Source organism: Phalacrocorax carbo, chromosome 1 (genome assembly GCF_963921805.1).
Source record: "Phalacrocorax carbo chromosome 1, bPhaCar2.1, whole genome shotgun sequence".
Classification (NCBI taxonomy): Eukaryota; Metazoa; Chordata; class Aves; order Suliformes; family Phalacrocoracidae; genus Phalacrocorax; species Phalacrocorax carbo.
The window spans coordinates 17,581,611-17,596,167 of NC_087513.1; the positions used below are offsets into that span (position 1 = coordinate 17,581,611).

Below are 14,557 nucleotides of genomic sequence, written 5' to 3' on the forward strand. Positions count from 1 at the left end.
GAAACTTGGGCTTTTTTAACTCAGGAAACACTCCTCTGCTGATGGGTGAACGCTCAGGGTTCCTTCTGATTACACTTTTGTCAGGAAGAGTGTTGCCACTGCCAGGGCTGATTTCAGGGAGGAAAGCTCTCCTCTGGGAGAAGGCCCTGGTGGCAGGGATACATGCCACACTGAGCTTCACTTGCCTTCCCCTCTCTCTGCTCCCACAAGCACCAAAAGACACCAGCTCTGTCTTAGCGCAGAAAGCAAGCAAATACCAAGGCCTCCATTTCTTGTTTCCTAGCCCACCACAGCAATGAGCAGGCAGCTTAGTTCTCCTAAATCCCTCGTGGATTATAGCTTCTTCCAAGGGGATGTGGTTCTACTGTGCAGCAGTGGATTCCAGCAACAGCATTGGTCCTCACAAATCCCTAACAAACAGCAGGTAGTTTTCACTTGTCTGCTAGCTAGCTTTTCCTTTGGCTTGTGTGCATTTTTTAGATAACATTTATGCACCTTGTTTCACTGATGGCGTAGTGTAAAAACGCATAAACACATGATGTTTATCATAGTGTGATAAATGACGTCTTGTTTAAGCAAACAGTGGCTTGGAGGACAACTTTCAGGCTAGTGCCAATCTTTTATAGCAGTCATAAACTCTGGCTTTTATAACTGATATGTTGACAAGCTCCTGCCTATGACAGAGAGTGTTACCACCACAAACCACTACAATCTGAAGTACTCTGCAACACCCGGCATCAGTTGTTCACTGTACAATGTCAGCAGGTTACTCAATTAACGAGGCAGCAAATAGGTGTATAAAATCACTGAAGTGCATTTTCAAACAGGTTGAGAAGGTGTCCTGACTGCAAGCAGAAACTCTCGACTCGAGTGACACCTCACCTGCAGAGAACGTGAGCTGGATCTGCTCCTCGATGATCTCCAAGGCAATGAAGTCATGCTTCTCATTAAAACGCCCGTTGTAGAGGAGGAGAGCGTTCCTCTCCCTGGTGGCAAACCTAGAGCACAGAGACAAGGGGCTAGTTCATGCTTAATGGCTTATGAATTAAAGACTGATGGCCAAGTTGCCCAGAAGAAAGATGACAATGCATTTAGCAGAAAAGCAAGCCTTTCAATCTTTCTTCAGACAGAAAATGATAAAACTGAGGAGTCAGCCACAGCATCAATCAATTCTTTCCCAATCAACAGAGGCAAGCAAGATGGAAATTACAGAAATCTACTCTGCAGAGATTGGCTGTGGATGCTGACCCTCACAAAGGGTAAAACTAGGCAGACACACGATGCAGTGTGAGTATCTGACACTAGCCAAACAGTAGCACTTACTACATTTTGCAAACAGCCTCAAAGCTAGAAAGCATTTTCACATCAAAGGGGGAGTACTTGCTGCCTGCTTGCTGTCTAAATGCTACATGGTACAAGAAGAGTCATCAACTGATTAAAAAGACCTGATGGGGAGGCAAGGGGGGAAGAAAGATAAGAGTTACATTAATAATGCCATGTAGACAATCAGCAGGTCAGTCAATTGGAGGATGGAAACTGAACATTTAAATGATTGCACTAAATCAGTGTCAGTGGGTGCTTTTTGGTTTTATTTCTCTTGTGCGTCTAGTCTGGGATGTATCACACCTCTCCTGCAGGAAAAGAGGCAACCCCACTTTTAAAAAAGCTTGGGGTTTTCTGTCAGCACAGAACTTTGTTTGCAAACTTCTGCACATTCCATGTATTTTACCATTTTTAATTGAATCCTATCATCTTTGGGGACTTACATACAGCTTTCACCTACTTAGAAATGCAAAAAAATTATTACACTTTACATAAGAATTTTTACAAAGATTAATATTATGTAAAGAGAGAAAGAGAGAGAAACCATGGGAATTTCTTGTGTTTCCAAATGGCAGTGTAGTTTGATTTTGTATCTTGAACTTCAGGAAATATGCCTGATTTAAATTAACCCACTTTTCTTACAAATGAATCAAAAGCTGAACAGACCTAATGAAAACTGTATTCCACGGACAGAAGAAATTATTCTTATGCCTGTCATGTCACTTCTACTAGCAAGAGTCTCATGCAGTGCAACAAAACCTGCATCCAGAGAATGTGAAAGAAGCAGTGTTTTAGAACATCAAGGTCTGGCATTTGAAAGAAAAAATTTCAAAACTGAAGAATTCTTTTAACAGAAGTTTTTTGTCAGACATATGTATGTTGTGGATCACACCAAGTAGAGACCTTTCAGAACCAAGAGCATGAATTTGAGCTACATGGAAATGGGAATTTTTCTTCAATACATTTTTTAATATTTTTGAAGGAGAATGAATTGTTCTGGTTCAAAACAAAAGAAGTCAAAATTTTGACATTTCCAATAAAACACAAACTCCAAAGAGTATCTGTTAGAGTCCATCAAGATATTATAACATATTTGATTACTTTTAATCAGTTTTGAAATATATCTTTATTTCTAAATTTATTTAACATATTATACAATAATATTATAGAAGTAAAAGGCAAACTAAATGAATTAAGACAGTACTGTTGAAATATTTCAATATTATCAAAACACTGATCTGGTTTTCCCTTTTCACCATCAAACATTTCATCCAAAGGAATGCAGTTCATGTAAAGCATTTCCCAAGACTGCATTTCTCAGTGGATAACTGCTTCTTCAAAACTTTTTTGATCAGATCTATCCAGAATATATATGAGCAAAAGAAATAAGAATAACATGAGTGATGCTTCTTCAGTGGGCAGAAAGACTATGTTTGATTAGCAACAACAGGAACCTTAGTTCTGTTTGAATATATTTTTCTGATACTGTTACAATCCTCCTCCATAATTTTAATTAAACCACTATTTATTAAACTAATAAGTTATTAGCTATTTTTTATATTTCTTTACTCCATGTGTGTTCAGTTCCATTCTTTGCCACTAGTCAAAAGCATCCTTTGTATCATACTAATAGTTAAAGCACTACTGCTTTTGAACTTGTCTGGTTATCACCAGCAGGGTTAAAAATCACTGGTTTTGATATAAGGGAAATTTTTAATCTCAGGATATTAGGAAACAAAAGACAACTTCTCAGAGAGTTTTGAATAAACAGTGAGAAAACCTCTCCACTGACAGTGTCTCTTGGAGTGAAGGAGTAGCTAGCGTTAGAAGGAAGCAAGGAAGATGTATAATGATGGGAGCAGAAAGACATGCCAGGTCAGTACCCGAAATACTTTTTTTTTAAAAAATACATTTTAGTCATGAGACTGGACAATGCAAACATCTTGCTCTTTACCAACCAGGAGCAGGTCATGAGTCACTTGAGGCTGAGGGAACCTAGACACCCTGGTATTTTATGAATGTTCCTAAATCACAAAATATGTAAAGGCAAATTGTCGTCTAGTCAAACTGCTAATTCTTGCTTATCCTTACATAATGTTTTCCACCTGCACTGAAGGATAATAAAAGCCAAAGAAATAACAAGGATAAATAAAAGTGAGCTTCAGGGATGAATAGCTAAACGTGTCGTTATCTCAGACAGTGTGGGATGAACCCCATGATGGTCTAGACTCTCTATAATCACACTGAGTGGACTGAAGAGTGTTTAGCTCATGACTAAATATGCCATCTTGGTTTTAAAGACAGTGAAGAAACCCTGATGTAAGCACTATGTTGCTACAGTAGTTTGCCATTTCTCAATAACCCCTACACAGAGCATTTGAGTCACTTTCACCTGAAGCACCCTACATGTCAGAGATCTCTTCCTGAAAGCCTGAAAAATGACACCACATGGCTGTGCGGGTAGTGCAGGTAATTTATGCTGGCAGCCAGCCCAGACCACTCTTTTGCATTCACTGTAGGTCTGACGAGTCCAACAGAGCCTTTGCTCCTCAGCTTTTCTGCATACTTAGATCTGATGCTCTAAAATGATCTTCACAGATGCAACTCTTCGTTGCCTTGACTGGCATGCAAACCATGACTGTGCTTTCTGATTTAAGCAAATAATAGAATCTTAGAATCATTAAGTTTGAAAAATGTTGAGATGCCATAAAATTTCAGACTTTAGGATTAAGGCAGATGAAGGATGAAATGGAAGGAAGCTGCCTGGCTCCTGACAGATGTAAAGCACCAGGTAACTGCTTGGTGCTGGACGGGATATGTGCCTGGTGGTGTCTTCCCTGAGCACTTTCTCTGGACAGATGCAGAAACACGTCTGTCATCGCAGCTGTTGTCGTACCACAAATCCACAGCCTTGGCCTTCTGGGTCAGGGCTAACATATTTTGTGCTATTGAGTCACAGTCAACCACAAGGGAGAACCAAAGATTGATCCTGGCTGGCTAAACCATGGGAAACTGCAAACCCACGACCTCTCCAGAGAAGAGGCATGTGTGCACCTGGAGCTCTGGCTCCACAGCGGGCAAGTCCTATGCCTGACCCAAGAAGTCTTCTCCAGAAGAGTTATTTTTTTCCCCGGGATGTGTCAGTTGTGGGGAGGAGAGCCCTTGTTCATGCAGTGCAGCTGCCATCGTCTCTCTCCCCACCTCCCCGAGTGCCTCCAAGGGAAAAGTGACAGCCAGCCCAAGTGAAGACTGTCCAACATGGGGACATCAGGGCAGCTGGGATGGGGATGAGGCTGGTTGTGCCTGGATGCTGGGATGGGACCAGAAGCAGAAGCTGGGTATGAAGGCCAAGAGGAGTGAGGTGAGGGGCTGGGACAGTTGGGGTTGTCTCAAGCCCAAGGCTGGGAATCAGCAGAAAGGACCCAAGGAGGACCAGTCTGTGCTCAGCCATGGCCTGAGGAGACCAGGTCCTCTAACAGGCCGGGAAACATGAGAGGGGAGGAGCGCTCCCAAACAAGCAGCACAAACTAGCAGCCTGAGCCTGAAAGTCAGGAGGCCACAGGCACAACTAGAAGAACACCTGACATGCTCGAGAGGCAGCAAACCCACCGCCCCTCCTCACACCTCCCCTGATGAGGGTTGCAGAGAGGTGGCCAGGGAGGCCCTGGTTGTCCCCTCTCTCTACGCCATCGCCCTGCACTGCAGCAGAGGAAGGTCAGTAGTAAACACCTCAGTGACACCCTCAGCAGGGCAGAAACCAAAACCTTTCAAACACCACGATTGCGCCCGACTCGGAGTCACTGTCAGAAATACCCAGAGTGACCTCTACGTGTAGATAATTCGGTTGCTGACAACATTTAACAAACAGCCGCCAAGCTCAAGTGGAGAAGCCACCAGCCACAGAGCCCTTCCCCACAGGGACTTACATGAGGGAGACTGTGAAGTGGAAGCGCTGCCGCAGCCCCTTGAAGGTGATGAAGGACTGTGGTGGGAAGCTCCTGGTGGTCATCTCGCAGTATGGCCGCTCATATTCACCTGGGGGACACTCACACTTGAAGCCCCCGATGAGCAGGTTCACGCAGGTTCCTCCGTTCTTACACACCCCCGGAGCACAGCGGCCAGAGCGAGCATTCACCTCGCAGTACTCTCCTGAAGCAGAGAAGCAGACATCAGGGAAGGCAACACCTCACCACGGCACTAAACTGTGACACTCAGCTACCTAAGTGTTTGATAAAGATTAAGCTGCTTCCAAACCTCTGCACCTGACCCCCTCTGCAATCGAGGTAAGAGCCTGTAATTGCAGGGGGGTAAGGATGCTTCATTGTCTTTCAAATCTGAATTCTCAGGGGGGTGTGGGATATGTTTTGCTGAGCAGTCCTCTTGCAAATGTCTGACAATGTTGGCCCTAGTTTTCAGATTCCTTGGGTGCTTCCAGACCTGGTGATAAATATAAAGCTGGTGACAGATAGATCTATATGGGAGGAAGTAACACCACCAGTTAAAAACTTGCACGCTCCCTGTCAACCAAAATACGTGTAAATTATTCCGGGGTTTTGCTACGGGTTGGAAATTGTGTAAACAGATAAATGTTTGCACTTTGCCTCAAGTGGAATTTAGCTTTGCTGCCCATGGTGGTGGCAGGGCACAGCTGAGCTTGTGACAGTGCTTGCAAAATGTTTGTAGAAAGAATAAACAGGATGCCAATGACATACATATTGCTTCCACATTTTCCCCTGTACCCTGCAGGTGACAGCCATTTTCTGAACCTTTCAGAGATGTGTGCAGTAGCATTCTGTGGAAGTTACAGATTCTGTGTACTGCTTGCTGAAGCTGTTTTCCCCCCAAATGCTTCGACCTTATTCTATTCAAAGTCTGTATCAAGATGTGTTAAATGCAAGTACTAAAAAATTGGGTGTCTTGCTTTGTGCATAGGCCATAATTTTTCCTGCATTTGCCCAAAACTGAGAGTGAATCACAACTTCAAAAAGTAATTTGTGATAATAATAATTTGTGTTCATAAGGTAGAGAGGATATCCACTTAAAAAATCTGTGGTTGGGACAAAAGCAACTGCTGAATTAATCATTGTACAGGAAGCTAAACCCTCTATGTCAGTTAATTAATTAACATTTATATTTTGGCATGTGTCTTCCTAAGATGTAAAGCGTGTTCAGAACCTGCACATAAAATTGCTCAGAGAAATTGAAGGTGGCATATATAGTTGAATTTTACTTAGTAACAATGTCTGAGAAATAAACATAGAGCAAAATGACACAACACATCCAGCTGAAGGAATGAATACATCTGCAACAGTTTGATATTTGCATGATTACTTGCTACCAGCTTACACAATTAGATTAATTCAAGCACAGTTAAAACCGTGCAAATGCATTCCTGGAGGAAAGTAAAAGCAGCAGGAGCTGTGGGCAGTGACTCACAAACAAAGGCAAATTAAAACGGAAAGTTTTGCTTCAGTCGCTGCTCCCACAGGTTCCCACGCCAAAGCTGCCCCGCGCTGGGCGGCAGGCTGCAGCCAGCAGTATTGCCACATACAGACCTGGATCTGCCCCTCTTTTCTATGCCAAGCTGGTTTAGCCACTGCCCCAGGGATAGCCATCTCTGAGAGAGGTGAGGTGGATAGCCTGGCTGTTTCAGCTCTCCACCCTTGCTGCCTTTCTCCTCTCACATCAACATCACGTGCCTCTCAGGCAAGTATGATGTACACTGGCAAAATGCAGGAGCAAACACAGAGTGTTGTGATCATGCAGTCAGCCAAATGCATGCCCCATCCAGGTGGGCTCAGCTCCGGAGAATGGACCTCCGGTCCCATTCCATGCTCCCCATGATGAGCGAAGCCTTTGTACAACTGCCTCCTGACGAGCACATTTGTGACTGTCTCCTGGTGAACAATATACTGGGGTGTTTCAGCGTATTTAAAAAGGATGTAACACAAAGGACATGGGAGCTGAACACATCTCTCTATAATAAAAATTCTCACAGTTAACAAATTAAGAAATAAATCTTTCCCGTCATCCTACAGGGAGTGGAAGCCAAAACCTCTGAAGTAATAAACCATATAGCTCAGAGTTCAATGCCAAGCCTGTGCTTAGAGCTTTTCTGATTCAGCACCGATATTCCTATATTCTCACTGTAACATATTAACATCAAATGCTGTGAAAACCACTTGATAAATCTTCCCGTTTCCTTTTATTAACAGTGAGTATCAGGCAAGATTATGTGAATACACCCTCCTTGATACTTTAAAATCTTCTACAATGTGTTTCTTTTGGGAGAAATTGTATATATAATCCAAGACAGAAAATTCCCTCAGTGTACTGGATATGCCAAACAAAGCGCACACATACATCAGATTCTCTAAGAGGGCGCTACAGAAGGGGCTTCTTGATGATCCACTGCATAAGCACATCCAATCCCCCTTAACACACACGCATCTTGTATACCAAAACTCTCAAAAAACTGGAAAACCACAATTCCTATAGAAATAATAAATGCAGGTTTGTCACTTTAAAAAAAGTAGTAGGATATTTTGCGAAATAGTTCTCCAGCTCAGAGAGGAATGTAATCTTCAAGGCTTTGTGAAAACAGAATGATATATTTGGCAAAAGCAAATAACACACAGGCTTGAATACACAGGGAGAAAAAGGAGTGAGCTAAAAGGAGAGATTCCTGGCACTGTAGCACGCTGTGGCAATGCCATGGCAATACGGAGGCAAAGTATAAAAGCCTAAGCTGGAAGTCATTGATGGTTCTGTATTAATTCTGTGATATAACAAGAATGTATAGACCATTTGTTTAGATACCTATACAGGCATATAACTATTTAAGAGAAAAGAACATGTACAGAAAAGTTCTATTGAATTCTGTTTATTACTGCTTTTCATTATGATGCTTAAAGAAGTAATTTAAAAGAATGTAGTTCATCTTTAAATAAGATCCTTTGTCCTATATTCATTCAGCTGTAGCACCACTGATGTCCCAGTTACTAAAATTATTCTGAATTCTCTTTAGTCTGTAATGTAAATGAGAACTGCATTTGATGCGTATTCTTTGATGTTGAATTTTCATATTTTATGTATATTTAGAAAAATGTATTAAAATAGTGGTTTTGAAATCTCTACAGAAACTCCAAGACATCACTGTGCTTCAAGGCACAAAGGTCTACTAAGAAACTTGATAAATCCCTATTTACCCCTTTTTTCCCAAAAGTAAAAAAAGTGCCTGAAATTATTTAGAAACATGGCATATTTGGCTTTACGACGTAGCCATCTGAGCAAGTATTCAGAGCAGGGCTTTGATCAGGAGCACCTAATCTCTTTCGGCCACAGAACACACTTTTTGTTGCTCTTGGGTTTGTCACTTCCAAGGGCGGCCACCTCATCCCGGACATATTGCCGTCCCACAGCACTGCCCCGCGGGAGCTTTGTGGCACGGCCTGAAAAGCGCCCTCAAAATTTGAATCTAAGCTCGCGTGGACTTGAAGGATGGGCTGGTTGCTGGCTGGGGCTGGAGTCAGAAAGCCCTAAGGGAAGGGCTACTTGGGGAGCTGAAAAGTAAGGGATCTGCATCCGCCAGCCTTCGGGATGAAAAGTGCCTCTGTGCTTGCTCGCAGCTGAAGGTCAGAGGGCTGGGACGCACTGTCAGAGGGGATGTCTCGCAGTCCAGGGGAAAAAATAGTACAGAAGGAGGGAGATCTGCTCTGCAGTGAGGGTCTGGGGGGACTTGGCTGATAAGAGCACAGCCACCACCCAGACAGCTGCCACACATGGCCTGGGGAGGGTCTGCGACACCAGTGATGCCAGCATGCCTCACCCCTCACCCAGCCCGTGAAACACCCCTTCGCTCCTCACAGCATTCCCTTCGCTAATATAATTTTTTTTTTTTTTTGCCAAAAAACGCATTTTTGGCCAGCATTTTAGGAATCACTTAAAAAACTAGTTATAAATCACAACTGTCTGAAATCCAAGCAGGAGACATGAAGCTTAGTCCCTCCAGCTGCTATATCTAAAGCATGCGCTGTCAGATAACATGGGCCATGGCTGCCTGTTATCTGCTGGGAGATTCCTGGGCTCTGAAAAAATCCTGGCCCAAGCCAGCAAACGGTTTACTGTTACAGGGTAGTAGCTGATCTCATATGCTCTCAATTAATATTGATGACTCTTAAAGCTACAGTCCTGTGGCTTTTACACAGCCCTTTAGGTACTGCTTCCCAGTTTTAAAGCCCTTGAGATCACCACGTGATAGCTGCTTTCGACACTGCTTCCTGTTCTCAACCGTCATATACCTCTTCTCCAGTTTTAGGACTAACTTTACAAAGATGTTAATCATAAAATTTCTCCTATTAATTTTATGTAAGTGAGGACACCACAATATCAGGTGTAACATAACCAGAAAGGCAAAGCAAAAGACTGGCTAGAATATTGGTCTTCCTCTGACTTATTCCAAGTAAAGTAACGGAAGAGTTTAATGAATAAACAATAAATGATGATTTAAAAAGTGAAAAGAAATACAGATAAGCTATCTGAAAAATTTAAAAATAATCTCACAATTGCAAATACCTTGTGAGCTGAACATTATGGGTTTCAAAGAGCACACTGGTGTGCATCAATGAGCCGGTCTTTGCAGAAATCTGCCTGTGGTTTTGCTGGTGAGTTGCTTGACCTTACAATGACAGACAATGTATAACATTAGAAAGCTTGCTGGAAACAACATGATGGCATTGGAATAAATACAGAATTACTCTACATTTCAGTTTGCTGCAACGTGTTTCCCCAATATCCTTGTTTAGGGACCAGCCCTCAAAAATTTGTACAATTCTCTGATTGTTTTCAATGGAAATACTACATTAAATATATATTTACATGAAGCAGCAGACCTGCACTGATGTGCTTCTTTTTTTCCAGTTTCCTAGACACGTTAATTTTTCACTCAGTATCTGTAATTGTTTGACTTGAACTGATTCTTCTGTCCTTTCCTCCATCCTGCCATTTGCTCTAGATACATATTAATCTTCCCCATGTTTGTACTTGCTTCAACAGAATGGAAAACATTTTGAGAAGCTGATTTAACCAGCCAGCCTAAAATTATTTACTTTAAAGTGAAAAGCAGAAACAACAAGAAACAGGGCAAAAGCAGAAACAAGAAATAGGGCAACTACATTCTTCAAAGAATTCCCATTGACCCATTGCCCTAATAAAGAACAAACTATCATTAAAAATGTATTTGCTACCTTGCACATTATGGGAAAATCAATCCTCCTCTCCCTTTAGTAACTAAACTGCTACTAACCTTAAATGACAATTGGCACTAAAGCAATCAGTGCACTGAGTAATAAGAAGGTTGCTAAAAAAAAATTAGCTGCAGAATCAGCCTGGAAATCTCTACTGGGACAAGAGATAAAGAAGCTGGGATCCAACGCACCCACTTTAGGGGTCGTTTCACCATAGTTTAGGCTGAGTGGGAGTTACCATAGTCCCCTCCTTTCCCCAAACTCATTGCACTTTCCTCCCCCTCTCTTGTGTTGGCATTCATATAATCCTGCTGTTGACCAATTTGTGGAACTAAGGTGGCAAAACACCATTCATTTCTTTATTCTAGGGTTAGTGATCTTCTGATTAGGTCCCTCCTAGGATTGATGGGATGAATAGCACAGCAGGCACAGGGGAAGGAGGCAGGACCATGCACCCAGGAATAAGAATGAAAGAATGGTCTTAGAAAGGTTTAACTGTTATGGAAATAACATCTGTAAGCCAATTTAGGTGGCTCATGCTTGACTTAGGTGAACTGGATCAACACCGTCAGTGGATACACACCTCTCTCCACTGCCTATGCAGGGATGTACTGCAAGGAAATTTGCCTAAAACGTTGGTGCAAGTCAAATAATAAAAATGAATACTGGATTTTGCCCATAAAGGGAAATTCATTACTTCAGTGGCTCTGTGGTGCATGAGCCTACTCTCAGAACCAAACAGGAAAAGTCAGCCTTACCTCCCAGCAAATGCCACTTACCAATGAAACATTATACAAAAAAAAAACCCCAAGCAAACAAAATCTACTGGTTTTATGAGAGAAGTTAGAAAGCAGTTACACAGAAAAAAGTAACAAAGTAATTCTGAATGAAGGAGAAGCTGGACCGAATAGAAGTTAGAAGCCACTGGTGTACCAGTGACTGTGATTAATCAGGGGACAATTATATTAATGTACTGTTTTGCACAGATAACTCAGAAGTGCTATTTGAAGGGCAGAGCTAAAATCTGGGTCCCTTAGAAATCAATGCCAAACATCTACTGCCACTTCAGAGAGGCCGTGCAGATGCATTCATTAGACTTAATACTGACATGGCTGGTCGTCACTTCATGAGGTTTCTACATTACACTGCTACTAAACATTCAAATTTGAATGTTCCTTTTACCTATTAATTTATGTTTTTAGAATTGGAACTAATCTAGGAACATTAAAATGAGCCCCAACACTTACAGGAAGAAACATAAGCTTAAGGCCACTTTGGGGTCACCCTCCTTCCCTTTGCTGCTTTCTGCACTATAAAGGCAGGTTATGAGAAACAGGTTAAAGTAAAATAATACATAAATACATAAACACATGCAAGCACACACCACACAAAGAGACATACACTCGCACTGTTCAGGACTAAATCCCAGTGACTCGTAATGACAGCTGTCCTTCATAATTTAAGTTGCTAACCATTCCAGATTTAAGAAGATGTATTTGCAAGAACTTGAAACACTAAGCAAAATAACAACAAAAACACTCCTCTCATACACACTATATATATATATATATACACACACACACACACACATATATATAGCTCCCCAAGTAGCACTCTGGGGTGACAGATAGAAAATGATCCTATAATAAGATACTCTGGAAATCATTGTTCTATCTCTAGATCTAGTTTCACCCTTCTCTCTTCCCTGTGCCTTCTTCCACAAAGTTCCCGCTGGGCATTCCTGATATCTCATGAATCAGATTTCCAAAAATCATGAGACTGGGCTAAATAAAGGTCATGAGATCTTTAATCATGAGATGCTCCGAAATTAATATGGGAGGCTTTTTATTTTCTTTTATTTGCCTCTGAAGCTGCGGGTGGCATCTGCTGGCCCCAAGGCCTGTGAGAGTTCTTGGTGATCAAATTCCAGCCCAAAACACACAACCAACACTGGCTGCTCTGAGGGAACTCCCATTCCCACTTCCACCCCAGGAGGAAGATGCTACTCGACCCTTCCCAGCTCTTCTTCCCACTGGGGTCCCTTGGGGCCAGCGTCTGCACCCAGCTGCTCCGGGGTCTTGCAAGCTCCTGGGAGGGGGAGGACCACAATCAAAAACTCCCCCAGCCACACAGGCAAGTCAAAGGCCAGGACCCCATCCACCTCCTCATCCTTCCCCACTAGCAACCAAGCTAAAATGGATTTCACAAAATCAAGAGCAGGAAAGGCTCAGGTCTCCATCTCTCAAGCTGCTTTGAGCCGTGCCCGCCGGTGCACCACACACGCAGAGCAGCCACTGAAATGGTGCCTGACTCCTTGCCAGTCCAAAATCAGGACCAAGGCCCTATGCGCAGCACTGGCATGAGCAAAGACGTTCCTCTTCTCCTCGCCTTCTCCCCTTCCCTGGTCACAAAACAAAGCAAAACAAAAGAGACCCTGCAGGGCTGGGTGGATGGATGGATGATTCGGGATTTGGGGTTTTTTTGAGTTTTTGCATTTAAATGAGAAGGAATAATTGGGGGAAAAAAAAAGAAACAATACTGAGGAGGATTAGTGATATTTGGGGCACATCTGTTGGAGAAATGAATTAGTCTGTGGATTCCAGAAACTACGAGCATAATGATATATGCTCACTTTGAATGGTGACTGGACCTTGTCCTCCCATGCAACTTGCACCAGTGCTGGCAGGAACAGAGCACAGACAAAAGTCACAACTGAGTCTTTAATACCTGTTGTCTCTTCCTTGTCTGTTTGTTGAGGATTAAAAATTCTCATTCATTAAGCTTCTACTCTATACCAGATAGCTCACCTTTCACCTTCCAGCAACGAGGCCAGGAGTGGTGTGAGCGCCAGAAGCACTACCAACAGTTATCACAAGTATTGTGATTTTTTTTTTCCCTTTAGCACTCTGATGAGCCAGGTACTACAATAAAAAGGAGGTGCACGCTATGTGGCTGGCCTCTCCCTGCTGCCTGCTCCCACAGGCACAATCACCCCCAGACTTCTGAGGAAATGGAAAAGCACTTTTTTCGAATGTGTTAGATGTGGTGAAGAATGAGAAATAAAACATCCATGCATTCAGCCTGCCACAGCTACCTACCAACAGTTTTTGCTCTATGGGATCCAGCGGCTGATTTCTTAACATCTTAATCTTTACTCTTGGCTGATTTTCCAACTATTTCTAAGCTCTGTAAATTATTGAACCATTTGTTGCAATGTACAGTGCCCTCACAAGGTGCCATCTCCCTCTGCATTTGACCTCTAAGGAAAAGCTTTGGAGACCTTTTTAGGTTCTGTCTTTCACCCAGGACTATACACAGCACAAATCTACCCAAGAGAAAAAAGAAACACACCAAAATTTCCGGTTTATATTGAGTTCTGCAGAAAGTTTATATGTAAGACAATTTATTAAAATGCAAATTGCACTTATTTAGGGTAAGATACGGTGACCAAGCAGTGCCTTTCAAAAGCTTAAGCTTTATCTCTGGATGTATTTAGTAGGAAGAAAACACTACTGTAGATGTCAAAGATAAATCCCAAATTAGATTATGCCATTGTGTCTGCAATTTGCATTATGTCTTACTTGGAATAAATCTCTTCCTAAAAAACCCACCTTAAAACCAATGAAAAACCTGGAGGTGTAAGAACAAAACACACCTCTGCATAACATACTTATATTCATTTACAGAGGAATATCCCTCCCTCCATTTATTTTTAAGAGAAACAATCATCCTCTACCTTTACTATTGTACACATCTGATTTTTTTTTTTCTCTGCTCTCTATGCCCCTCGATTTATCTCCAGGACCGTTCCTCGAGGAGGGGCACGTGGAAGGAACTGAGGGCTGGAGCAGCCACCCTGGCTTGCAGGACACATTCCCTTAGAGACAGCCTTTGCAGCCTGGTCTGTATTTGCATCCCTGCACACCTGCAGGCACTTCAGCATGGGAACCAGCTGCCATGCCTAGTTCTCACCTCCTTCCACAGGCAGC

At 42.6% G+C, this 14,557-nt stretch overlaps 1 protein-coding gene across 6 annotated transcripts in view; it reads right to left on the reverse strand.

Moving 5' to 3' along the window:
• Positions 1–14,557, reverse strand: part of CELSR1 (cadherin EGF LAG seven-pass G-type receptor 1) — a 168,697-nt gene that overhangs the window by 74,767 nt on the left and 79,373 nt on the right. For all 6 annotated transcript variants that reach the window (XM_064445454.1, XM_064445453.1, XM_064445456.1 and 3 more), the window contains exons 3-4: positions 5,250–5,472; positions 883–998 (exon numbers count right to left, since the gene is read on the reverse strand). In XM_064445454.1, coding sequence (XP_064301524.1) covers positions 883–998; positions 5,250–5,472 — 339 coding nt within the window. The remainder of the gene's footprint in view (positions 1–882; positions 999–5,249; positions 5,473–14,557) is intronic.